The sequence below is a fragment of the Coturnix japonica genome, chromosome 8 (assembly GCF_054131305.1).
Source record: "Coturnix japonica strain WE chromosome 8, WE-NBRP24, whole genome shotgun sequence".
NCBI classification, from domain to species: domain Eukaryota; kingdom Metazoa; phylum Chordata; class Aves; order Galliformes; family Phasianidae; genus Coturnix; species Coturnix japonica.
This window is the reverse complement of record NC_140670.1, coordinates 10,213,035-10,240,171: the sequence shown is the minus strand read 5'-3', so window position 1 is coordinate 10,240,171 and position 27,137 is coordinate 10,213,035. Positions and strand designations below refer to the sequence as shown.

The window sequence follows — 27,137 nt, the reverse complement described above, 5'->3', positions numbered from 1 at the left end:
AAAGCCTCACTGAGTTGCTATCAAAGCAGTGAGAAATGCATTTACTAAATAGGATTTGTTGAGGAAAGACTAAGGACAGAATTTTGATTACTATATTCAAGCTCATACTGTAAATTGTTTTGGTACGGTTTCCCCTTAGATTTGTGTTTTTTATACATATATGTTTAACCAGTTAGTTGCATCCATCTCTTGGAAACAACTTTTTACAATAGTTTGTGATGCAAATTCTGCATGAAGAAAATCCCAAATGAATATGCTGGGGATAAAAGAAGGTGGCTATAAGGAAGTCCATACTGTGGAAAACCAGAACTTATTAGAAACATGTTTTACAATTGGAAAAAGGAGCCTCGAAAGGACTGTGAGGTATAAAGGAGTACAGAGATGGAACTTAAATACTTAATACTGTACGATCCATGCACCATCAATATCAGCTGCTCAACATGGCTTTCTTAAAGCAGGCAGGGTATTCCCCAGTCCACCTCAAGTTGCATGTTACTGTAATCTGTAGCTGTACAGTTCACTGACAGCCTGGAAACTGTACACGTCTGCCTGTTATGATGGGAATCTCCCACACTGTAGAATGAATTGAATTGCTTAACATAATTTCCCCTTTTAGAAAGACAATCTGCTATAGATAGAGCTAAAACTTAAAAAACTTGTTTTGTCTACATTCACTTGTTCATCTTCTTTTACAAGCTTCCACTGTAATGAGAAATGAAAGTTCTTCTGATAAAACAACTTTTGTGAAATTGGTGTTTCTGATGGCAGCAGACAAACATGTAGTAAATATCATCACGTTAAAAGCAAATGCAAGTTGTCTGTGAAACGCCCCATCTCTCTTTCATGACATTTCACAGCTGAAGTACCAATTTGCTACAATAAAATAGTCTACATCCTACTTGCGGGGTTTTACCAAAGCAAAAACGGTGCTGCTTTATAGAGAACTTCAGCCAAGGTTACCCAGTTCTCTTCCATTTGAGCATTAGAGCTCTGATAGACAAGATCTTGCAAATACTGACAGCACTACTTTAAAATGTTACTATCTTAATGTTCACTATTTTCTTGTAAGCCTCTTAGTGCAGAAAGGATGACAAGTTCAAATGTGTTTGTGAGCCCATCGACCCCTGGTCTGGCCTGATGAAAATAGGTTTGCACAAGAGTACCAGATGTGCAGATTTAGGGTAACTGAACTATACAGATTTTCTTCTTTGTCACTTCCGATACCTACAAGTAACCATAAAAGAAGGGATAGGACAACCAGATGGCTACAGCAGCAGTCTTCGTCCAATGAGTAATTAGATTAAGCTTCTTGACTGACTCCTCAGGAGTATTACCTTTGCTTATCTGTTCAGTGAAGTCCTTACAAACTTGTAGATACAGACATAACAGCTCACAGTGGAGATGAAATGCAGGGCCTTTTGTATTCAGAACAAACTTCTAATGCCTGGGATAAAATAGTAACTCTGGTAGCTGTGAGTAAGCAGAGGAAATTTTCAGCAGTCCCTAGGGAGAAATGCAGTAATGTGCACCAGGGAGCTGATTAACCAGATCATTTGAAATTGATTAGTGCCATTTTTAGATTCCAGACTAGGAAGTTATATAGGATTCCTGTGAATCTGGAAAGTTTTTTGTTTTTGTTTTAAATTCTATATATAGCATGATTTATTTTTCTGTTCTTTTTAAGATTCATAATTGGTGACAATTGGCAGTGTTTGTTTTCAGAAGAGAAAACTCAGTGCTCATATACAGTTGAGTTACTGCAAGCACATATTGTGTGCTTGGATGTAAAAGCAGACTTTTAGAAGGGTTATTCATGTAGGCAATTGTATACGCTTGGGAGCTGAGTCATGGCACTTACTCATGTCTTTTTATATACCTACCTCATACCTCTTCCCTACAATGTAGTCTTGTTTTAGCATGTTAATTTTAGCAGATACGAAAAACTATCGAATACCCACATTATAGAATTTGATTTCATTTTAGCACATCTTTTCAGAACATTAAAATAACTTACATAGTACAATAATATTTGTGTCCACCTAAATGTGGTACCTCAGTCAAGTGACTGATAATGTAAAAGACATGCAATGCTGTGATACAATCATCAGCAAGGAATAAGAACTTTGTGTCCTTTCTAATGAGCTTTTCCAGCTGTGTTAGTGGAGAGAGAAGTGTGTAGTGCTTGACTTTGTGAGACAAATTCTAAATTCCTTTAGGCAAATTTAATTGTAAGCTATTTCCTGCAGTTATGTGAGAAGTGTATAAGTAGTATATTCCTTCAGTAGACTCACGCAGATGATGAAGAATGAGTTATGTTTTTAAATTTAATTATTTTTTCCCTTTGATTCCAAAATTTGCAACAGAACACTTCAAGATTTAATTTCTGTTTCAAATCTGGATTTAGTTCTCCTGTGCAGTGTGTTCTTTTAGACCCTATTTTCACTGCAGTGTGAAATTATTTTTATTTTGATTGTGTGCTAACTATGCTATTTGTTTTCAGTTCTTAGGGTTGAATAACAATTCTCTCTTGTAAAATTAGGCCTTTGGTGTGGCCATATATATATTCCTTGTTTATCAATGTTTTATTTTATACTTACGATTAAAATGTTGCACGTGATAGCAATTAAATGTCAGTTACAAAGGGAGTTCTGACATTGAGATACGTGGCATGACTGAAGTAGCAATATTCTCTGTCACTGACATTTCATTCCTGCCACAAATTGTAGTGATAGCTTCATCATACAATGCAGATTCACATGGAGCAACGGCAGTGACATCTGCTGTGCCAAAGTCATCCTAAGTATTAATCTGTCTACTTGATTGCAGTTCTGTGTAAGAGAAGTTTGGCTCTCTAGGTTTTGAGCATTAGAATAGATAAATGGTTTCATTTGGCAGCCAGGAAAAAAATATATTAGTCAATCTGATGTGATTCCAGAATCTTAAAAATCTGCAATTGGTTACAGATCCGGTCTCAAACAAAGTGGCACTGAAATACTCTTTTTAAGCTTTGTATGCCTATGTTAAAGAATGCTTTCATGGAAACCTTATGACATACAGCCTGTTTTTAGAACTTTAAATCCTCATGACACTTCCAGGATGGCCGTGTATGCCATGTAGTGTGATTCATAAATAAAATTAACCTAAGAGTGATGTGCCAAACAGTTTGGAAAAATGTAGGCACCTCTGAACTTGAGAAAATAAGGAGCGCTTGCCTCATGGAAAGAAGCCACTATCATACCTAGCATTACTCATAAAGAAACAGAGCTAAACAAGGAAGCATGGGAAGGACCAAATATGCTACACATGACTTTTAAATACTTATTCCTTACCTGCATTACAGTCAGTAATCTAACAGTAATTGAAGTAGTGCACTTGAGATGTGAGTTAATGTTTACACTATCCGCAGTCCCTTGTACCACAGTATCAGTCTTTATTAGTCTCTTGTGTCACTGCATTCAACTGATGATACTGAAAAAGGCTAACATTTAATTGAAACTTCCTTCTGGATAGATGGACTCAACAGGTGTCCTCTACCGTAACAGCTCCTTAGATTAAGCTGAGTTATTTTAAAAGCAACTGGATGGGTCTATCTGGATTAATTCAGGAAGGTTTTAGCTTTCTATGTAGTGACACTTTTATCAGTTTCCTGTTTTTCCTCTTTCTCCTCCATCAAATTTTCTGCTCCCTTGTGAGCTCTCATGAACTAGACAGCTACCCACCAAGCCTGTAAGTTATACTACCCCATCGCTGCCAATGATATTTTGACCCTCATACATCATGAAAGGAATTTACAGTTTTTATGTTATCCATTTGGTTTTGTACTGTCATGTTTTCAAATGCAGTATCTGAATGTACATCATTCCTATCCATTCTTGTGATTAGCTTCTCTCTGAATCTCTGCTTTGTGATTTCCTTCCTTATATCTACTATTACATCAGTTTAACTACCTGATTTCTGCAAGTGGTGACTGAGAAATGACATTATAGAACTTGCTGGGTTCCTACAGTACCACTGCAACATTGTACGTGTAAATTGTACAACTTGGGATTCATTTTTGTGATTTGGAAGCCTGGTGTAAGTCCTGGGTCACAAGTAAATATGAATTAGCACAAGTGTCCAAAGAATGCTTGTTTATTTGTAGGCCTTCAGTGAGATGGAGGGAAGAAGTCATGCTTCCAATCCAGTCTCTGGTAAGCTTTCTCTCATCACTTTGCCACCTTGCTAACTACTGAATTCCTGGGTCTACTGATTTTTGTATCTGTCTTTCTAATCTGTTTGAATTCTTATCTTCTTGTGCAGCGTCACGCATACCAAACTAATTCACCACAAACCTCAGAAAACTGTAATTCCAAAAGCAGGGCAGTTGCCAGCTGTGAGCACAGCTCCACAGCTTCCAGAGCTATGGCCAGCAAGATGCTTTCATCACTGTTCTGGAAGCTCTGCACAGCAGTTTAAAGATGAGCACTATTTTTAGTGAAGAAACACTCACTCAGTCTTGGTGATCAATGGAACACGTAACCCAGAATTTGTTACATTTTCTGTTTTCCTCTTGTTGCATAGCAGTGATTAAAAAGGCCATGATGACTGAAAGCACATAAATATGGATTACTCATGCAAATGACTTTTTTACACTCTTTCTTAGTGTTACTCCTACACATGGGTGGAGTTGAAAGAATCTTGGATGAACAGGACAAATCTTGATAACAAATGATTATGATCTGCTAACGTTCCCAGCTTTCTCCTATCTGACAACGTGTACATACACATGAATACATGCACACAAAAAAAGGGAGCGTTGCACCCTTGTGGTTAATATTTCATTTGTTATTTTGAATTGTGCAACTGTGAAGTGAATCCTGATGTTTTTCTTGAGCTTAACTGCTTGGGACTTGCTTTCTCTATGGGATTTTTTTCTCCGTGTCTCTATTTACCTTGGCCTTGGGACTTCATATGTGAGTGGGTATTTCTGAAATAACCTCTCTTTTTTGTCACGCACTTAAACCCTCATGCCCTAACATGCTGCACTGAAAGCAAGGTGCCTTTCCTTCTGTCACTTACTTCACAGTAGGAGCACTCAGTGGAGCAATTAATGCAACTGGTAGATAAATGCTTTGTATTCTCTAGTAACTTGTCTGTGTGTCCATGTCGCTAGAAAGGTATTCCTTCCCTTCTGGTATTCTCTGTTCTTCAAAAACCCTACTCTTCTTAGAAGCAAGAGCCAGTAAACCATGTACACTGGATATAAGTATGTACTTACAATGGAAAAGTACAGTGCCTGACAGCAGTGTATTATCATTGGACAACTTTGACAGTTATCTGTTTTATGAAAGTGTAACAGTTCCTGTATTGACTATCATGTACTTACACAGATTATTATTATTAAAAATAAAATTAAACATTGAAACACATTTCAATGTAAAACCTTAAGTTTTGATGGGACAAAAATAGACCAAGTTCCAAGAAAAGTCATTGTCCAATTCCATTGAATTGAATGGTCCCTGAATTGGGTAGGCATTCTGCATGTCTGTGGATACTCCATAGGATGAGTCATTGTCCTTGGGCTCTCTGATTTGCCCTTGTGAGTTTTCAGTAACTTTGTAGTGTCAGATTCTAATTCAGATACTTGTTTAACACCCAAACTTAGATGGCATTAATATCATCTTTTCATTTTTACGTGTCATGGGTATAATATCCTTTTGAAAGGATGACTTTGTGGCCTTCTAGAGAAATACTTATTATTAATACTGTGCACCAAAGTATGTGCCTATATGTAAGCAAATTAGTGTTCACCTTTTTTAAATACAAAGAAAGCTGGATTGGGTTTATGTACAGGTTTATATACACACAAGAAAATTTTCTTTATTCTCTTTGAATGAGAGAAGAAGTAATGGTTGCTCATGTCCATGGATCCTAGTGGTGTTTTTAATATGAAGATTTATCAAGGCAAGCGCTCATACAGATAAGTCTCAAAGCCTTTATAAGTAATGTATTCAGAGAGGCATGCTGGTATCTGGAGGATGATATTTCCTGTCTGTTTTCTGGTGCTGTTTTCTTCTTTGGTCAGACTCCTCTATGTATATAAGGGCCAAATGCATAAGCTCCACGGTAAGCATGTCTCAAAAGTTCATTTTAGCAGTGATTTTGGACGGAAAGTGTATTCTTCCCAAACATGGTATTTTTCCAGCTTCAGCTCTGATACCTTTTCTTAAAACCAAACCATTGGGTCCTTCCTGTTACTGTCATGGACAAGAGAAACTACATTATTCTAATGAAGGCACTAGTGGGGCAGAATGATCTGACAGTCACAGTTTGGGGATCCTACAGGTATCGTAATTTTTCTTCATGACGAGATTGTCCATAACTAAAGAGAGGTGAATACAAGAGGATTCATTTATAGATCTTTGTTCCTATATACCCGATAATGTGTTGTAAAGTCTTCCTTCTGAAAAATAGTATCTGAGTGGTATATTTGGCTAATTATCTCTACGAGAACAGATTTAGGTTTAGAAACACTGATGAGATAGAGAATTTTCAGTGTAAACTTAAAATGCATAATAATCTATTTCTCATTTCAGTTAAGATATTGATGAATAAAATGTAGCTCTTTCACACTTCCTTTCACCTTCAGTGATCTTTGTAAATGTTACCTACTTTATTTACCTTTAAAATCCTCATAAAGGTGAAAACTAAGTGGTCAGATTTAGCAGGCTAGTCATGTGCTATGGATAAGCGTAAATTAGTGTGTTGTACTCTTGATAGAACTGTATAATAACTCAGTTGAACTCCTTTTCTGTTTGTTTATGGAGGGCTTTGACCTATAGGAAACTGTTCACTCAGAGAATCATAGAATGATTTGGGTTGGAAGGGACCTTTGAGATCACATAGTTCCTCCACTAGTCCTCCACTAGATCAGGTTGCTCCCAGCCTGGCCTTGAATGCCTCCAGAGAGGCAGCCCCCACAACCCCTCTGGGCAACTGTTCCAGTGTCTCACTACCCTCATGGTAAAGAATTTCTTCCTAATGTCCCATCTGAATCTACACATTTCTAGTCTAAAGCCATTAATCTCAAATCAGTTATCGGTGATTTTATTAGCCAATTTACACAGTCAGTCTTGTTTTTCATTAACTTCTCATTAGTATTCCTTTTTATTGTGGAAATACAATATTTACAAACAGTTCTCTAAAACTCAAAATAATGTGCCTCAGAATGTGTTGTCTTAAAATATAACTACCCTTTGTTATGATTTAAGGAAAGCATTTCTTCTTTGTAATCAATTTCAATAATGAAGATAAAGGAAATTCTGCTACAGATTAATGAAATATATTAACTAAAATATCTGGAAAGAGTAAGGCACGCATGCACCATTACAGATACACAAAATGACGATATGCTTATGCAGAACATGTTTACCTGACTTCAGGTGCGGGGATTCCTACTACAATGCAGTCCAATTGCACTTTGGTTCCTTCAGGAACTTCCCTGCTCTTCAGTTTTTGAGTGAAGCGTGGTGGCTGTCCGATAGGCTCATCAGAATATGCAGATTCTGACTCTGTTTTTAGTTCTGCGCTTGTCAGTTGGTTGATAGATTCCAGGTTTTCTGATAGTTGATCATCTGCTTTTTCAAATGTTTCCTCTGCTTTGTTTTCCAAGTCTAGAGGTAGCGGAATGGAAAGCCTCTCTCTGTTTTCTGATGTATTAGAGAGACTAGAGCTAGCTTTTTGTGCAGACTTGCTCTTAGAATCAATTTTGCTCCTGTAATTTTTGCATGTTCGGGGTCTTATTCTTTCAGAGTTGTGTGCTTTGAAAAGTGAAGAGAGTTCCTCAATAAAATCTGCTGCTTTGTTTAGGAATTCCTTTTTTGATTCTGATTCAGAGGGAAGGTGTTTCTTTAAATCTTGAGGGCTCCCTTTGGAACCTTTTGTATCTGTAGCACGGTCCTGGCAAAAGTTTGCAGGCAGGCCATTGTCTGATGTTTTTAAAGCTGCAGAATGGGCCATTTGCTTGTTTTTTCCAGTGTTTTTCAGTTGATCTGGGGGATGAAGCTCATCCTGTTTAGCTTCCAATGGATTCTGATCAATAGCTTGTCTTGCTAGGTTTACACTTTCATTTAACTCTTCTTGGCTCAAAAATGCAGAGAGATCTGGAAGGTCATCTTGGGCAACTACCTCATCTGAATCACCAGAACTGTTGCCGTAAAGAAAGTTATGTGAAGTTGGTTCTGATCTGCTTCTTTCACTGTTCCCTTGGCGTTTAGTTTCAGCTAAATAACTTTCTCTCAGAAGCTGAGATATTGAAGTTGAGGATTCTAAACTGTCGTCTTGCATGCTGCCAATAAAAAGGACAAATAGGACCACCTTATCAATAGCAAATATGTTGATTGCACAGAATCTGAAAAGCAGAACATATTTTCAAAGTGCATCTATTTGCTAGAAATTAACCGGACTTGTTTTAAAGGCCTGTTTCTGTATGTTCTGCCAGACACTATCACCTTTACACAGAGAAATCCATCATCTATAACTTTCTACCGTTGGTAGCCTTGAATTGCTATAGTATCACTTGATAATTTATACACTGTTTCAGGCAAAACTTCAACTATAGAGCTATTAACTAAGTTTCAGTGTCAAATCTTTCACATTGTTGATGTGTGAGCTTAGAAACAACCTCGTCAGATAGATTAAATGCTGAGTATTTCAAGGACTGAGAGTTGCAGAGGAACAACAGTAATTAAGTAATTCTAGCTTTAAAGACACTGAAGTAGTCAGTAAATGAACCCTCAAAAACATTTGAGGGATGAGGGGAAGGAAGACGAAGGAGAGAGAACAAATATATTCTATAATGACAATTTTTCATTTAAAATTCTAAAGATATTGCATTATAGGAAACAATAATGATGTTAAATGTACTATGCCTTCTTAAATTAAACATTATTTCTAATAAGCTATCTATTTAAAGTAAAGTAGAGAACTCTGTCATTATTCAATATGAACATAATTTGTACTATGGGTTTTTAAAATCATTATCTTAAGTCATCCAGATTTTGAAAAAAAAAAGTACCACAGATGAGAAGACGAAGTCCATTTATAACCTGCATCCCTAATAAGTGAAGCTCAGTCATTCCTTTTAATAGCTAATTCAGTCCTTCTGTATATTATTCTTTTTATTTATGTAAGAGCCACTTTAAATAGAGTAATTCAGATATCCTATTAATGTGCTAATCTTAAGGTGGCTTAAATATGGAGACAAATAAATATGTTCAAACAAGACAATATAAAACAAGACAAAATAAATATGTTCACAACATATCAGCTGACACCTCACAAATGCTGAACCAAATGCATGAGTTTTTACAGAATCTGACTCTCAGAACATGGGCAGCACATGATATCTCTTTCAGGATCTCTTCATTTATGGCCTGGCAGGCCTTGCTGTGGAGGTTTCAAATACTACTACTCCAAGCTATCTGCTTTGTCACGCTGCAGGTTCTGTTCCTGTAGTGGCATCAAAAAAAGGAAATGTGTATGTTCTTCCTCAGCCATTTCCATTCATAGCCTTATGTGACAGCCTAGGTTGCCAGTGAAGGAGAAGTAAAAAAGGTATCTCTGTTGTGAAGGGTTTTCTGTTCTGCTAGGGGAACAGTTGTCCCTGGAAAAGGGATGGTAAAAAGCAAATGAGATTGTAACAGCTTGTACTGCTATAGTATCTGTTCCAGGACAATGAAGGACTTCTTCCTTATTTATAGAAAGGGAAGCTTCTATTTAAACTTATATTCTTCAGTGAATGATCATAAAGCTATCATATTCTGATGTGCGTTTTGAGACCTAAATCCCTGTGGCTGATGCACAAATTGTTGTGATGAAGTTCTATTTCCCACGTAAATACTGAACATTTTAGTTGTATTGATTTCATTGTTTTGATAATATGAAACAATCAAACTCAGTAAGACAATAAAGGCACCTGACCATATTGATAAGTTTGTGCCTACCAGAAAAACTACAATTCAAATACCGTATAAATCATATACTTCTAAACAACCCATCTAGTCCCCAGTGCAAATTCCAGCCGTAAAGCAATGCCTGCCTCACTCTTGCAACTGAGCCAGGGTCTGCAATACTGATCAAATGCTTGGTGTTAGATTATCTGGCTCAGTGTTGAAGTGAAGCTGTGGTGCATAAGAGAACACTGATTTGGGAAGCCCACATGAGGTAATGCTATAAGCTGTTTCATTACTGGATAGAGTATGTAATATAACCTCATCGGAGAACAAAAAGGTCTCCCTAAGGCATACAGTTCCAGCTCTATGAGCACCACTTTTGCTGGCTCAGCTTTTACTTCTTAAAAAGCCGTGCAACCTTACTGTAACTGAATGTTTTTAAAGGGCTATATTATCTTGTTTATGTGCTGATTGCACGTTTTGTACTGTAAAGGTCAAAGCTAAATCTATGGTTTCAGCTCTGAAGGGTTTAAATACTTTCTAATATAAGGAGTACACAGCATGGGAAGCAAACCTTTCTTGCACATGAATGAACGGCAGACCTGGGGTTTAGCTGTAATGGAGGAGCAAATTGGCTTTGGATCTTCTTTCCATGTGCTGCCTTCTACTCAAAAACAGAAGGAAAGAAGCAGAGCACCATGCAGCTGGTTTAGCCTGAAAAAGTTCAGTGTGTGCTTTTGGTGGGATATCATGGAAAGTACAGTTTCTCTACATTCCTCTGGAAGGGCACAGCTCCACATAAACCTCTATGTGTGGCAATGTCTGAATGGTAACATCTAGCTGTAGGTATCTTTGTGTACTTTTAGATGCTGCAGCTGAAGGTTGTATTTTACAAGGCTGGTGTACTGAGAATACAAAATTTAGCATGCTAGTTTTCTTGGCTACTCTTTCTGAAACATTTCAGAATGGCATGTTGTAATTTGATACCAGACTCTGCAAATGTCATCAGAGCTGATGAAGGGCTGTGCAGTTTCTTAGAGAACAGCGGAAAGCCTACAGAGAAAATGCAAATGTGTGATCAAAACCTGCTGAAATCAAGTGAAGAACTGCATTAATGTTGCTGATCGAGTTTATAAAAATCATCTGACTGGCTGCTTGGGGTTTCGTTTGCCTCTTCTGTAAAGATATTGCTTGAATTTCTCATGTAGGGATTATGTCTATTTCAACAGAGATTGTTAAGCACAGTGCAGCTTTTCTGCACATAGCCTTAGCAAGGCAACTGTTTGCTCCATACAGTTAAGACTTTGTTTTGGGTCTCATATGTCTCCTATTCATCTTTTGAACAAAGCATTGAAACATGAAATAATTGCAGCTGATTTTCTTAAGGGCTGTTATTGCAATATGGGGAGACACTCTCCAAGAATGTGTATTTAGTTGGGAAAAATAGTTTTATATTTCAAGAATGTAAAAAAGTGTAGCGAATAACAAGTCTGATAGCCAAAGGAGGGAAAACAGATGCAAATTACTGCAAAATAACAATCAGGAGTACTTGTAGCTGATGAAAATGTAAAATTATATAGGAAATGAAAGTGATCAAATCAAAACTTCCTTACACTGATTGTTCGTTTTGACAAGTTGTAACACAATTGGACAAAGCATCTTCTGTTCACATGACCAGGATAGACAGAGCAGCCATATGTGGTGGAGCAAAAACCATTGGTCTGTCACAGTTCTGAGTGGACACGTAGGTTGCAAATGAACAAATCACTGTTTCAACCTTGTCTCTGCCCATCTGAGGACAGCTGAGCAGGTATGGGTGGGAGAAAACAAACAGTTCCCCAGGAAATCAGGGTCAGAATATAACCAACTCTTCTCTATTTTCTGCTTGTGTAGAAGACAATTCTACATTTTATTTTTAGTAAGGGAGAAGGTGGGTACTAGTCCAGTGTAGCCCTCTGAAGTACTGCTTTGCTTCTAAAGTTTTAAGACGTTTTGAATGACGTGATATTTCTAATGTTGCTGTGAGACTGACAGACAGTCCAGTTACAAACATGCCCTACAAGATGCCCAGTTTCTTTCTTCTGCGCTCACTCCCCCCCACAAGGAGTTATTCTCTTCAAGCAGAACAGAAGACTGAGGGTGGAAAGAAGCACTGAGTAGGCTGAGACCATTCAGATTTCTCAACTAATGGAGACTGGCTTTGTTTGAAATGTACCAAGTGTACAGCCTGACAAGTTCTGGAGGCTGGATAGCAATAAGACCAAATTCAATACATTTTCTAAAATACCTATGTAGACTTTCTTTCCAGTGAGCAAAAATATATAACAAAAAGGAAAACTACACGATCACAGATTTAATTAATACTTTTTAATAATAACTCAGCCTTTATATAGTCAGAATAGGTATTGAAACTTCAAAATTAAGACCTGGGCTTGAATCCAGTCTTTTTCTTTGCTGGACTGTTTGTATTGTTTAGGTTTTGATGTGGAACTGGCCTCGATATGCCTTGAGGCTTCCCTTTAATTTTTCCTAATTGGGACTTTGAGACAAAAGTGTCTTTGTGGCTACATAAAAATCATCCCATACTCCCCCAGCAGTGGCACAAATTGCTGGGAACTAGTAAGTGCATGGCATGTCTGCAGTATCATGGGGCAAGCAGCAAGCACACCATAACTGCAGGAATCTATCTTGAGCTGTAAAAAATAATCAGTAGGGAGGACAGACATTAGTGCAAATAGAGTAATCAGTAATCTGTAGTGCCAGTGAAAGCACTCAGAATTTTGCAAACTGGAAAAATGCCTCTATTTATAAACTGGTATCAAGGGTAGGAATTGCAGTGTTAGTTATGAATAATAGCAATAAACTGGTGCTGCTTAGGATTAAAAATGGGATGACTGACTCCAGCAGTCAGCAGTTCTCCAGTCTTGAGTGGTTCATTACCTATAGCAGAAAACAAATACACTGGAGGCAGCTTCTTTTGCTTTTCCAGGACACTAACAGCAGTGACACTGGGCACCCATTAGCTTGAAAGGCCTCGGAAAATGTCAAGAAGAAAACTGACTGCATAAACTGGCTGCGTCTATTTCTGTAGTTCACTAAATCAGATTCCATGAGAAAATGAACTGCATAAGCTTTCAGATTTTCTATGAGCCAACATTTACAGCAGTGTTCTTTTATTAGCCAAGCGGTCTTTAAGATAAAATACGCACACAGGTAGAATTAGATTCCAAAGATTGTTTAGGCAATAGTTCAGCTTGAAAATCATTATATGGAAGGCAGGAAAATCACCCCAGGGAGCTTGTGCAGTGGGATGCTGTACCCTTTCATTTCCTATTGCTGAGTCATCACTAAAAGAACTGAAGCTTTATCCTAAGAAAATAGTGGTAGTGATATCTCAGCAAAGCTGAAAGAAATCACAGGTATATTGGAGTGCTGGTCCTATATTCTGTTTGGCTAGAAATGGTGTTGAATGCTTAATGCCCTAAGGATGTCCTTTTCAAATACTCCTTCACTTATCATAGTATCATAGAGCCACAGAATGGTTGGAAGGGACCTCAAATCCCACCCAGCCCCAACCCCTGCCATGGGCTGGCTGCCTCCCAGCATCTCAGGCTGCCCAGGGTCCCTTCCATGGCACTGGGCACCTCCAGAGATGGGGCACATGTAAATTTGGGCAGCAGTAACAGCACCTCACTGCCCTCTGAGTGGAGAATTTCCTTCTAATATCAAACCTAAATCTCCCTTCTTTTAGCTTAAAGCCATTCCCGCTTGTCCTGTCACTATCTGCCCATGTATAAATCCTGTTTCCCTCATGCTTGTAAGCTTCCTTTAAGTACTGGAAGGCTGTGATGTTTGAACCATAATGAAAAAATAGGTTATCCACAAATAGAAAATTCAATGCAAAAAAAAAAAAATTTAAACTTTTTCTCTGGCCTTTGGTTGTAGTTAAAAACAAATAGCTTTAGTCAGAATATTTTGCTTCTCTCTGGTTTTTCAAGTTATCCTTACTTTGTGGCTGCTTTTGTATGAAACCTCAGGATCAGAACACTCACCAAAATGTTCTTTCTTTGCATAGTGGTGCTTCTGTGGGCTTTACATGTCAAGATTCTGGACCAGCATGTCCAGCACTGCCATTCAGACGCTGGAAAGTTTAGCAGATCTTATAGCCTATATCCTTTTTCATTTATTTTCAAATAAATTGCATTTCCACATCCACTGTTGAACACTAACAGTTCTATGGGTGTTTTAGCTGCAGGAGTGCACAACGCAAAGCAAAATATGGGACGACACAAGCTGTCTGTCTCCCACAGGTTTAAAGATCAGAATCACATTCTTATGTGCTTCCAGGAATTCTCACTTGGCTGTTGCCATTGTCACTGTTTCCGGTTGCTGTCTGTTGATGTGCGATAGCTGCTGGAGGACAGATAGAGACTCTGGAATATTAAAGGTCAGGCTGGAACTGAGGACTGAGGTTAGCAGTTGTGTGTGTTTGGGGGTGTGAGAATAAGGTACTTTTAATCATTGCATTTAGAAAGCTGTGTACAAGAAGGTGATTTACCTTTCTGTTTTAGACACATTAGTTGTTTTGGATTCCATTCCTTGTAATGAATAATGTTAAATAATGGAAAATGAGGAGAGCTTCTCCATGCCAAGAACATAACAGCTTTTGATGGAAATAAAGAATACCTAAAAACAAGCATGCTACAGGTCTATGTTTAGGAAATATTCTACTTCATGTGTGTTTTTGAACAGCTTGTTAATATTCCAAGAATATTTTTTCTTCCATTTAATAACTTCCACATTGTAAAGCTTCATTTGATTGCAAGCTGAAAGAGGCTGGTGGCTTTATACTGCTAGCTGTAACATTAATTTATTAACGGGTGTGGTGTTAACAAATATCTTCAAATATAGCTGCAGTTGGCTTTCATGCGAATATTGATAGTTTAAAGAATGTTTAATTGCAGTATAACTGATGAATTGATACTACTGATTCTGCTCACTAAAGGAGTAGCTTCTCCCTTGGATATGTTGCAGCACAAATCTTGAGTAACTTCACTTAAACTGCCCAGGATTTACCTGAAGCAGCTTTGAAGTAATAACTAATTAAATGTAAATATAGTCACATGTAATGCAGTGTGATTTTTTATGAACTTGACATAAATAATATGAAAGCAAATGCAAGTGATTTGTAGCTTGAACTATTTAAGATTCCCGATTACCTTAGCAGGGAATCTACCTTGATGTTTTTTGTAGTCACGTTGCTCTCATTTAACACAGCTCTTTTTGTCTCGTTTGGAGAAGTTCAATATTTAATTCATGGACATCTGAATGCAACTCAAAATGTTCAGATGTTGGAGCTTTACAAGCATCTATTTTGCTTTAGGAAACTTCTGATAAGACTTGTGAGCAGCTTTTTTGCAGGCAAATAGCACTAGAAATGTGACAGGTGAAATGTGTTCTTCATTACCATTGTATTTTGTCTCTAATTTCTCTTTCTTTTCCTACCGATAGTATAACTGTACAGCCCACAAAAGAAAAAAAAAAAAAAGGTATTTATCAACTTGAATCCCACCTCCAAATAATTCTGCAGAAGACACACCAATAGGTCTACATGCACTTGAATTCACGCCCTTGAATACTTTTTCACCTGGCCCATGACCTCAGTGGTGCAGTAGTGGGCACTCTGAAGAGTCTAAAATAATCACCTCTTCTTCACGTAAAAAGCACATGCACAGACTTTTAACTTTGTCAACATTTCCTTCATACTAACATAATGAAAAGACCATTGTTTTTTTACTCTGATCACAGAGATGTCTTTATATGTTCACAGAATCATCCTACAGTAGTTCTCATAATGAGAACATAGACCCGTTCTTAAGCCATGCCTCAAATTCTCTTTGCTCCTTAGTGAATCTGCCTGAACTACAAGGTTAGACAATATCTTTATTAAACTCTATGCAAAGTCAAGTTGAAACTGAAAGGAACTTTATCTGATTTTTAAATTAGAAAGTTAAAAAGGAAAAGAGCTGTGGATAGTCTTTGAGGACTGCCTAGGATCCTCCCCTCCCACTGACTTGTGAAGGCAGAGCCACAGCTGTTAGGAAGAGCTCTGGTACACAATGGTACTTAAAATTCTGGTAATACAGGACAAGTTTTTATTAAGTATGCAACCCAGATTCCTTCGGAGATTGCCTATGTGAGAAACTGTCTATACAAAAGGCCTAAAAAGATAGAGCAGGAGTCCACAGTTTGGTGCTGAATGTGCATACAAAAGTCCACAATGGAAAATACAACAAACAGGCGACAGTATTCTTTTATCTGTGTCCAGACACAGTCACACTGCACTGCAAGCCTTTCATGGATAAAACTGCAAATCCACTTTCACGGACAGTGACCCCAGTGATTTAAAGTAGGTCATTTCTATTATTCCTGCTATCAATATGTGTGAGCAGTGCAAAAATCCAGAAACGTGTAAGGCTGAGGACTACTACAAAGTTTTATTTTGGCTCTGTTAGTTAATAAGTGATTTGAGTACTGCATAGCCTCACTCTAGTCTGACAAATTACAGCACTCCATAAGATGCTCGTAATGAGAATTTGCACAACCTCAATGCTGAGCAGATTTCCCTATTCTACCCATGCATGTAAACAGCTCTGATGTCAAAGGAATTGTGCACATGTATCTGAAGACAAATGATTGCTTGTGTAGCCAGCCTGAATAAGCACAGACAAAGAAAGGCCATGAAAAGCAATGGTATGCAAACAAAATAGATGTGCCTTTGCACTTCTATTTGTCTGGTAATTTCAAATCTATTGGCTGCTTTGTTTTTAGATGACATTCAGTTTTCATATTAATATTGGCTCCTAGTGAAATAGGAACTAAAGCCTTAAATGAGGCACAAAAGAAATCCAGTTGTAGTTTTTCTAACAAGGACCAGTTGTGCCTTTCTGTTTTTTCAAACTCTTGTTTTATTTTATATCTGCTGTTCTGTCCTTTTATGTTTTTTCGCCAATTAGATCATAGTAACATTAAAAACTTTCACTTTTCAATCATAATTATAAACTACTGTGCTTTAAATGAGACTTAAGTGGAACAGTGTGCCCATGCTCATAGAATATTATTGCTTATGAAAATAAGTATGGCAAAATAAACATTTTTGGCCAGTTAATTTGATGGCAATTTAGCGTGTGCTGTCCAACTGCTCTCAGTTCCATGTACATTTTCAACAGGTACTCCTAATTTTCTATTTATTTACTAACACGTAGAGATATCTAATTCTCAGTAGCCATCGATAAGAAGCATTTCTTCAGTAGCGCAGCAAGACATATTGTAAAATCTCCAGAGGATGCATAGGAATAGCAAAACAGCATAGAATGCATTTCTTTCTCCATGATAGTCCTTCAAATTTAAAATCTCCTCAATTGACTATAAATACAGTCAAATATAACACTGCTATCGTACTGCTCAGCTATGGGAACTTACATGCTTCCTATTGTTGTTTAATTTCATAGCCTTTTCTGGAAAAAATAGCACACAAAAAAACCCCCAGCAAAATGAAGAAGGAAATATTCTGACCTTAGAAACCTTCAGGAGGTGTAGGAGTGGGAGAAGAGCGGTGTTGAAGTTTGTGAAATTGTTCCATTAACACTTGCTGATTTTGTTTCCGCTCTTAGACCCTAAAGCGTCTTCACAAATGTAAACTTCATGACCAAAACAAAACTGCTGATAAAGCAATCAGTGTCTTTAACATGATCTGTAAAATGTTCTGTTGACGTAAACTGGAGCTATTCTGTTGTCTTCTCCATTGTTGGCATATTATTTTATAAAACTTAAGATGGGCTTCTGATTACTGCTTAATGTTGCAATATATTGAGCCAAACATTTGCTACTGACAGTCAAATACTCTCTCTGAGAGAGAGAAAGAGTGCAGGAGAGATAGTCAGAGCTCAAGGGGGAGAGCTATGCCCTTCTAGCAGGACTGTTTCTGCAGCTGTTGTGTACATTAATCCAGAGAGCAGATCTCCCAGCACTAAATATAGCCAGAGGGGTCATTTTACATGACAAAATAAATAAATAAATAGAGAAATAAATAAATAAATAGAAAGTATTTAACTATGGGGGTCATGCTAAATTAGGTTTGATTTTGTTTAGGAAGGAAACCCACATTATGGCATCTCAGTTTAAGGTTGAACAACAGTTTGAGAACATTTCAGAAAGTGGAGGGGGAAAAAAAGGCTGAAAGAAGAATACTGTCCCGGCAATGAACTTTTCAGGTCACTATTATCTTCCGTTGACTCTGGAGGAGTCAGACTGGCTCCAAGGGATTTTGAGAACCCCACCAATGCTATTCAAGCCCTTTATAACGCTGCAGAACATTGTTTCTCTTTCACTGTAATGCACGCGTCTCAGCGTAATTTAAGTCCGTCAGTTTAAAAATGATTTGTTCCCTGTATATGTCTTATCAGCAATAATTAGCATTTAAAGATACATGCTCATCAAACCCCTCCACACCTGAGCTGCAGAATCAAAATGAAGACCAATCTAAAGTTGAAGCATTACCTTTTTAAATTCCTCCAGGTGTTGCTGCCCAATGCTGGCAGTTAGTAGCGATGCCAGTTATCCAGGAGTGTGAGATTAAAAGATAAGTAAACGAGGGAATTCTTCCAGTCCTCAGGAACACAGGCAGCTAGGAGTCCATACAGTGAAAGAAGTTAACCTTCGTTGTTATGAGGATGGCTGTAAGAAGCTGGACAACCTGTCACCACCGGAGCAATAGCATTTGTCAGTTCGCAGGTCCCAAGTTATTTTGAGCAGCGTAAACCATGTGCCTGCAGAGCATTCCACCTCATTGGACAGGAGAATATCGAGCACAGGGAATCCACTGCTCCGACAGCACCTATGGGCACTGAGTGCCTTCTCCTCACCCACGAAACAGACCTTACAGATGCTTATTAGGTTTTGCAGGTGCATCCAAGAGGCACTGTTGTGGCATCTTGTCGTTTGGTTTATATTTCAGCCTTTTAGGTTTATTTATTACTGCTGTTGTCTTTACAATTTGATCAGAACTTGAAGATTATAGTCACTGGGAAAACACGTTAGTGAGTAACAATGTGAAAGTTCTGTGACTCCAAATGCAAACTCGGCAAATGTGATTTAAAAGTAGAATATTTCTGACCCCTACAAGTGTTTAGTTTAATAAACACATAGAACAACTATGCAGAATTCCTTCAGGATGGCCTATAACTACAAATCCTAAAAATACTCTTTCTAAACTTGTTACTGAGTGCACAGGAATAAACTCCTGAGAGAAAAGTAATTAAAGGAGACACAAAACTTGGTTTTAAATGAAACTGAGATGCGGAAGAATTTCAAAATGCCTTAAGCAGTACAAAGAATGTAGCTTACAAAGCTGAGCTACCAGATAAAACCATGAGGGACTAAACCTGACACATCACATGGAAAATGCAGACTAGTTTTTCTTGTTTACTCATCATCTTAGACAGCAGCAGCAGCAATAACAGAATCTGAAATTTTACATCATTCAGCTTACAAAAAATGCTGCTTCATTGTCAGTATAATATTAGAAAATCTCATTACAAGGCTGGTTTTAAACTATTAATAAAATGATGTGCATATATTATGAAGAGTAGAATTGTAGAATTATAGCCATTTTGACAACTAATGATGTAACTATAATGTGCTGTCCGACCTTCTCTCATTCTCCCGAGTGAGTGTTACCAAGTGAGCACTTTTGCCAGAAAACAGGTTCTCCTGTGGTTCTTCATAGAGATGTTTTATGAGGTGTAGCAATACGAAAAATCAGAGGTAAAGGCAGTTCTCTTCTGACAATTTTCCTTGGTGTGCTGCAGGTGGTTATCTGTTGTTTCTCTCTTGTTGTAAATACCATTGTTAGAACAGCTTGTGAACATCATCTTGTGATGCGGTTTCTTCAAAGATATGGAAGAACTGCATAGTTGAAGTCAGACCTTCTTTTGGGGACAGGATAGGCATTTTATGTGTTCAGTGATGTCTAATGTAAATTTATACCTGAATCAGAGATCTAATGTACTCTTTTATAAAGTATGTAACAGTAGATGTGATCTATAGAGTGCTGACGGGAACAGCACATGGATACAGTACTGCATACTACTGTGGCTTGAACATTAAAGTATCTGTACGTGAAACCTATGAAGTCTGAAGCCCCAGAATAAAGTTTGGCATACCTGATAAAATAAATATAAATCCATGCAGACCTGGGCTGAAACAGAATTAATACAAAATGTGCAGGGAGTCTTGTGGAGCTGTGAGCTGGTGTTTGTGTGTGATACACAGAATCAGGCAATTCAAAGTAGCTATTCAATCTGATAAAAAACAAAACAAAACAACCCCCCCACAAACATATTCCACTTTGAGAGAATTTGATGTAAGGTGCTAGAATTTCAAAAGCACTTAACAGTCTATACAAGAAATTAACTGAGGGTTATACAAGAAAGTACAGCATTGAGAAGCCTTGAAATTGAGGAACTAGCAGACTGACCATCTTAACAGCAGGAGGTACAGGGGTAAAACTTGCTGGAAGCAGAAGAAATCAGGGCATATACTAAATGTGCAGGTCGCTACGGGGCCATCATCTTCAGAGAGTAATGTAAGCAAATTTCAGTTTACAAATAGCAGCATAGAGTCCATGAAAATACTGCTGTACCCTACAGACTGCTTTTAGAGGACAGTCAGCTCCGGCCTTTGACTACCGAGTATTAAAAGTCGTACTGTGGCACTTGAAGCTTTATGTTGTTTTGTCTTTGCTGGCTGGTGGAAGGGAACATCTGTCTCTCTCTACCATTAGGCTTAGTGTTCTAGAATAAAATACGTGAGCAATACTTCTCACCAGATCTTGTCTGTCAAAGCCCAAAGTACCTTTACAAGCACAAGGAGTGAGTCTTACAATGGAACTTGATATGTATCTGGCTGGCTGTTATTCCACAGTAGGATTATCAGACAGTAATTGTAAACCTTCAACATTTATCATTATTGGAAAAGACTTGATCTTCTAAATATTGTGATGGAGTTACTACAATCCTAATAATAGCACGTGCTGAACCATTCATTGAGAAAAGAGATGGGTTACGCATTATTCAGCTGAAGATATTTGGTAGATATTCGTGTGGACTGCCCAAAATTACAGTTTGCACTGTCTTTTGGTGGCCATTTGAAAACATCCCTTAATACCACACATCCTGTCTGGTCTGACAGTAAGCCTGCAAATGCGGCTGTGACTGGGTAGTACCCCCTGAAACATGGTGTGTAAGAGAATGTTAGTGCTTTGGGGAGTTTAAAAAAAAGAAGCATCTGAAGAGGTCATTGTCCTTTGCAACAGTAATCATTTTTTGAAACAGCTCAGAGAAGCAGCAGGGCTTAGTTTGCTGTTCCAGATTAACAGAAGCGCACAAGTACTTCTTTGGGGCATAAGGTTGCAATAATTCCAAAGTCACCATTAACCCCAAAGATAAAACATCATAATCTACCTAGAATATAGCATATATATACCAAATCAGTTTCTAATAAGAAATTATCTGCCTTCAAGCTACCTGAATTTCACAGTTACACATATACAAAGCTTTATTTTGGCTTTTGGGGTTAGTGCTGGAAGTAGTGCTGACAGCTGCAGGTTGGCAGTAAGCTTTGGGATATACATTAATGGACATCCCTAATTAGTTTGATAATTCTCACAGAAGCTAGTGATGAAAAACTGCTGGACAAACTTCAAAGTCACAAGGAGACTTCAAAGCCACAAGTAATAGAGTGTGCTACAATTACTCTTCCTTCTAGAGCTGATCAATCACTGTGAGCAACCTCTGCCTAACACTCCCCTGCATACATAGAACTGTGCTGGTCCTCACAGACTGTCCAGTGTTAAACACCTATCATCATCAAAGGCCTGGATATACTCCAGTATCTTTGCTTACAGGAGAAGTTTGTGACTGCCTCACACGTGTCTCTGGTAATGACAGCTCATTCTAATATCCTCTCACCTTTGTTCTGTTATTATTTCAGAAGAACATATTCTTTATCGAGAAAAGGTTGTATCATATATGTCATAAAAACTTCTTACCATGCTGTCACAAGTCCACAGAAGTATGCATTTTAACACTGATTCTTGCCATTGAGCAGATAAAGGTGGTATACAACACAACATCAACTTGCTGTTGATTTAGAGGAACAAAATATATGCTTTTTAAAATAAAATACTTACTGCCTGTAGATACAATTTAGGTTTTAAATGCACTTTATTAAAGCTCAGTCTACAAAAGAAAAGACATTCAAAACAAACTATGATATTGTACTTTTGTTTTCCATTTTTGTACATAACAAAATGTTCTGAGAAAAGACCAAAAAAACCCACATTTAACCCACAGCTTTATTGTGTATTTTTCTGATCGAAGCATGGTAAATACTCAGTATTTGATACAGCAACAGACTGTGCAGACAACTGCCCACGAACGTGTGACACTCATTTATACAGAGCAGGAAGACAGTGCTTGTACAGCTATCTTACAAATTAAATACCTTACCTATTTCTGTTTTTATTCCTATAAAGCTTATATCAGATCTACCTAAAATTGTATAAACTCTTCCACGTCGAGCATGTGAACTAATGGTGGTTTGATAAGATTTCTCACAATTCCTTTAAAGTAAACCAGAAACAATCTACTTTCCCCAGCCAGACACTAATGAAACAGCATTGAATTAGTTTCAAGAATCCTGTTTCCACAGAGGTTTTAAAATGCATTTTTTTTGGTACAAAAACAACCAAGGGAATGTTGTGGGTACATTTTAGAAGTTAAAAGACAAACAGCATTGAGTGTTTGTGCGTGAAGTGTGCTACTATGCCATTTGGTGTTTCTGATAGTGGATAATAAGACGCTTGCTAAGCACAGAAAGCACAATGAATTGAAATATGAAAGGGCAGAATCTTTTCTAGTGCTATGTGCTGTGTATGTTTTTACGTTTGCCCAGTAATACGTTATTATTGCTGTGAATAGTACAATAATCAACCATGGCTACTGAAAGGGTGCATAAAGGTACCTAGAGGAAGAAAACTCATCAGTGACTTGCAAACCTTGTGTCAAACAATATCGGTTGGATATTTCCTATTCATATCATTATGCAGTGCATATCTTAGCATAAGCCTGCCAGGTATTGTGTGATTCCAACTCAGATTCTAATTTTAGAAGTGGAGACATATCGGAATGATGAAAGAAATGGTAGTTCCTTTGTGCAGAAGGCTCAAATAATAACAATGAAACATTCCTTCATCTCTTTCTCTTCAGAATGAGTACATATATAAAAAATAATTTGCTTTGATACAGTAGAAATGGTACAGTTGAAAGATGTTATCAGTATTTCCAGAAAATAATAGAGGTAGTCCTCAGAACAATAAAGAAAATAATAGAGATAATCCCCAGCAAGAAATAATTTACATTATGGGTGATGATTGTAAAAAGGGTTTGTAATGTACCTTTTTCATAGAAAACAACACTTGCACACAATTTTGCAACTGTCTCTTTAACTTGGATTCTCTGCCTCAAAAACAAAAGGGCACCAAGTCTATAGTTCAAACTATTTTTTCTTGTTCTCTACTGTCTTTTGTACAATACTCCCTTTTATAATATTAGACTTTAAAATAACTTATACAAAAAAGTTGAGATAAACTGTTCATATTTTCTTCCTGTGTAGTTAATATTTTCCTGAGCTCTCCCACATTCTTCCTTTTGTAAGGGAATTTCCATCTTTAAGTCAGGATATCTCAACAATATTCTATGAGCACTTGTGTTCCTTAATCTGAAAGATGAGAACTCTTGTCTACAAAGTGCAGTGACTTAGGGGAAACTGTGCCTAGTAATCAATAGAAAAACACATCAGTCAGTGGATTAAAATTTTAAACCCAGAAACTGGATTTAATTGCTGAAAATGTGATAAAAAAATATCAAAGGGGTATGCAGTCCAATTCATGACTTTCTTTGGGCAAGCAAAACATCAGGAAGCTTGATTTGACATAGATGCCAAAAAAACACCAGCTTGACTGAAAGGTGTGAGATTTACAGCCAGTGTGATACTCCCAGCACCTTCATAGACTACAGGATTTATTCTGACACTATAAGGTTTCACTGTCCTGATTGCAAGGCATGTCTAGTCCAAAACAAACCAGAGAAGGGTATCTGACAATAGCTGTCTGCTGTCGTCAGCTAACTTGGGGCAATAATGTGCTTTGTAAGATTTGCATTCCTACCATGACTCTCTCCTAGCTCAAGTCTGGTGCAAGTGCAGGTTTGCCAGATCTTGTGTATCTGATACAACAATGGTCTGGACTTGTCTTCTTCACATTGTATGTAAGGGAAGGCACTAAGCCAAACACTGTTTTCACTTTTTCTGTTCTTTTCTGAGTTTTGTCTCCCCTTTTTGTGGCTTGTCTAATCTGATCTTCAGATAAAACACGTTTAGACCCTAGTAGCTACAGATCTATCTGTTTCCATTAGCTTCTTTACCTTTATCTATAACATAAATATCCAAAAGTCCAAATAAGGTTGTTTGTACCTATGTTAAATGCCAACTGAACAGATTGTCACTAGAACTGATAAAAATAGTGGAGACATTTTATTATCTGAGTCTGAAGGAAAAGGAAATATGGGATGGTTAACTAAAGCGAAGGATGTATTGCAAACTTCATATTTTGACGATTTGAGCTTTTTCTCCTTTTGTGCTGTGAATAATTTTAAATAATTTCCATTGCAGCTATTTCTATGGTTGAAATTAAGCAGACGTGACATCTACAGTGTCTGCCTTTGTTAACTGTGTAATGTTGTCTGGTGGCAGGGTCACACACATGAATGCCTTTTGACTTTGGGTTAAGATTAGCACAACAATGCATTACGGACTGTATTTTTAAAATAGGATTAAGAGTCAGTCTACTGAGGTGTATTTGTAACCACATTTCCAATAATGCATTTGTCAAATAACAGTTTACAGTGCAGTCTTTATTCTCATCACTTAAATGGCATAGCACAGAATTTCATCCAGGGCTCTTACAAACAAATTCCAAAATCCTTAAAGAACTGAGAGGCTTCACTAAGAGTCTGACTATAAATGCTTCTAACAGAACAGAGCCAAATAAGTGCTGCTATTATTTATGGAAACCTATTAATGTGAGTTGCGTGGTAATAAGAAAAAAACACTCAGGTTTTTGCCTTTTGTCTGCACCTGTAATATATATTTATGATTTATATAAAATACAAGTACCTTCTGTACCTTTTTTCTTAAGTAGGTAGAGTGGCTTTCCAATGTATTTCTTTGTTTTATGTTAGAGGCCCTGTGGCCTAAAGCAAATTATCTACAAAAGGGACATGTAAGAAGTAGAGGCAGTTCAGCCTAATGGTAGTGCTGATCAAGTCCTTCAGAATTTTAGAGGAACTCAATCCAGAATTTATGTCTGGTGAACACTGGAGGCTTTGACACCTGTGACAGACAGCAGACCTACAGATAAAATAGCACTAGACAAACGCTTAGTAGGATGAAGCATTCAGTAACTTGGTATGCTAGCTAAATGCTCATTGCTAGAAGAGATTAAGGAGAGGGTGCTCTAGATGGTCTACATCTTAAAAATAATTTCCAGAGACACCTTATTTCCCAAGCACACTCAGATGAGAGTTTCAGTAATTTATCAGCAATGTTTATGGCAGTTTATGGCAGCGAGGTAGGTCAGAGTTGATCAGTTTGGAGGACAGCACCTGACTGACCAGTGATGTGGCTAGAGGAACTAACTGAAGCAGAGAGCTTGATAAGCAGAAATCAGATAGCGGAAGACTCTTTTTTAAATGACATTTTGCTAAAATATTTCTGAAACAAACTCAATGGAAAGACTTTGTATAGTGTATTAGAATGGTGTGACAGAATGAACTGCCAAACACTCCTGTCTAAAGTCCTATAGCTGGGGAGAGATACTATAACCACATTTCGCATGGAAGCTGCGATCTAGACACATGGTGGCAGTAGAAAAGCATGGCAGTACTGGTGTGTGGGGTTAGGGGCATGGTATTGCCTTGCTGTAGCTACTGGGATGAATGCTATTACTTGATCCCTTGTGTACCATTTACAGGCTGTGACACTGCCCTGCAGTCTGATTGCATAGACAAGGGAAAGAAACAACTTCTGTAGAAGTTCTAAGGCTTTTCCTCTTTCCTATTAAAGCAGTGTATTTTTTAATGAAAACATACCTAGGTTAGAATTCCCAAGCTCTGAATCTCATTGGGTGACTGCTAGCCGAAATAGTTAATATTTTACCAGCACTTTGGTGTGTCACCTTATTATACTCACTTGAGATCAATTTACCTGCCCCTCCCAGTTATTCTGGCACTCTTGCCCTTATGCTGCCTCATCTGTCTGGAACTCCTTTCCCCAGGCCACTGAGTCATCTTCCCACTTTAAATGTTGCTTTCTTCATTGTAATTTTAAACTCGCTGCCATTATGATATAATTTGTGACCATTTGTATGAAGATGCATTGCAAAAATTATATCTACAGATGCTAGTGAAACTTCAAGAAGTTTTTCCTTAGGATTTGTTATTACTGATAGAATTAATTTTAGAAACTGTTGATTTTTTTTTTTTTTTTTTTTTAATTTTATTTTCCAAATCACAAACAAACTTTCAGAATGGGATAACTCATTTGACAGTCATTTGATAGGACCAGCATATTGAACACCAGCTGGATCTGAATCACTCTGTCTAGCTAAAGAACGAGTGATACTCAGGTAATGTAAGCTCACTTACCAAAGTAAGGATCATGACCCAGGAAATTACTAAAGTAAAACAACAGCATGAGGTGCTGACTGTTCGGTCCATACAGACTGACTGTGAAAACTGTTACCTGTGCCAGCTGTGATCTTTTCATAAGACATTGTCTGAAGAGCAAATGAAAGCCTGAGTGAAAGAGCAAGAGGAAAAAAAAAAAAAGGAAAATACCTTTCCTATTTGTTGTGCTAGTTTCTAGAACTCTGAATAGTCCAAATAACAATTTACCCAGTAGAAGGAGTCAAAAGACATACCACAGGATTGAAAATACATGTTAGTCTAATAAGCCATGTGTATTACAAGCCAGGTTTTGGCCAACCAGTACCTCTGTGACATGTAGTAATGCCATGTGCTATCACAC

At 37.6% G+C, this 27,137-nt stretch overlaps 1 protein-coding gene across 7 annotated transcripts in view; it reads right to left on the bottom strand.

Annotated features, from left to right (window-relative positions):
• Nucleotides 1–27,137, bottom strand: part of MYPN (myopalladin) — a 61,673-nt gene that overhangs the window by 31,219 nt on the left and 3,317 nt on the right. For 3 of the 7 annotated variants that reach the window (XR_014948524.1, XM_015866465.3, XM_085554032.1), the window contains exons 1-2: nt 18,492–18,630; nt 7,412–8,326 (exon numbers count right to left, since the gene is read on the bottom strand). Coding sequence is in view for 5 of the 7 variants with exons in the window: in XM_015866465.3 (XP_015721951.2) it covers nt 7,412–8,325 (914 nt within the window). In the remaining 2 variants the exon portion in view is untranslated. Of the gene's footprint in view, nt 1–7,411; nt 8,327–17,507; nt 17,866–18,491; nt 18,731–27,137 lie in introns of those variants that run through there. The other 4 variants (XR_014948525.1, XM_015866468.3, XM_015866467.3 and 1 more) reach the window with 4 other exon arrangements.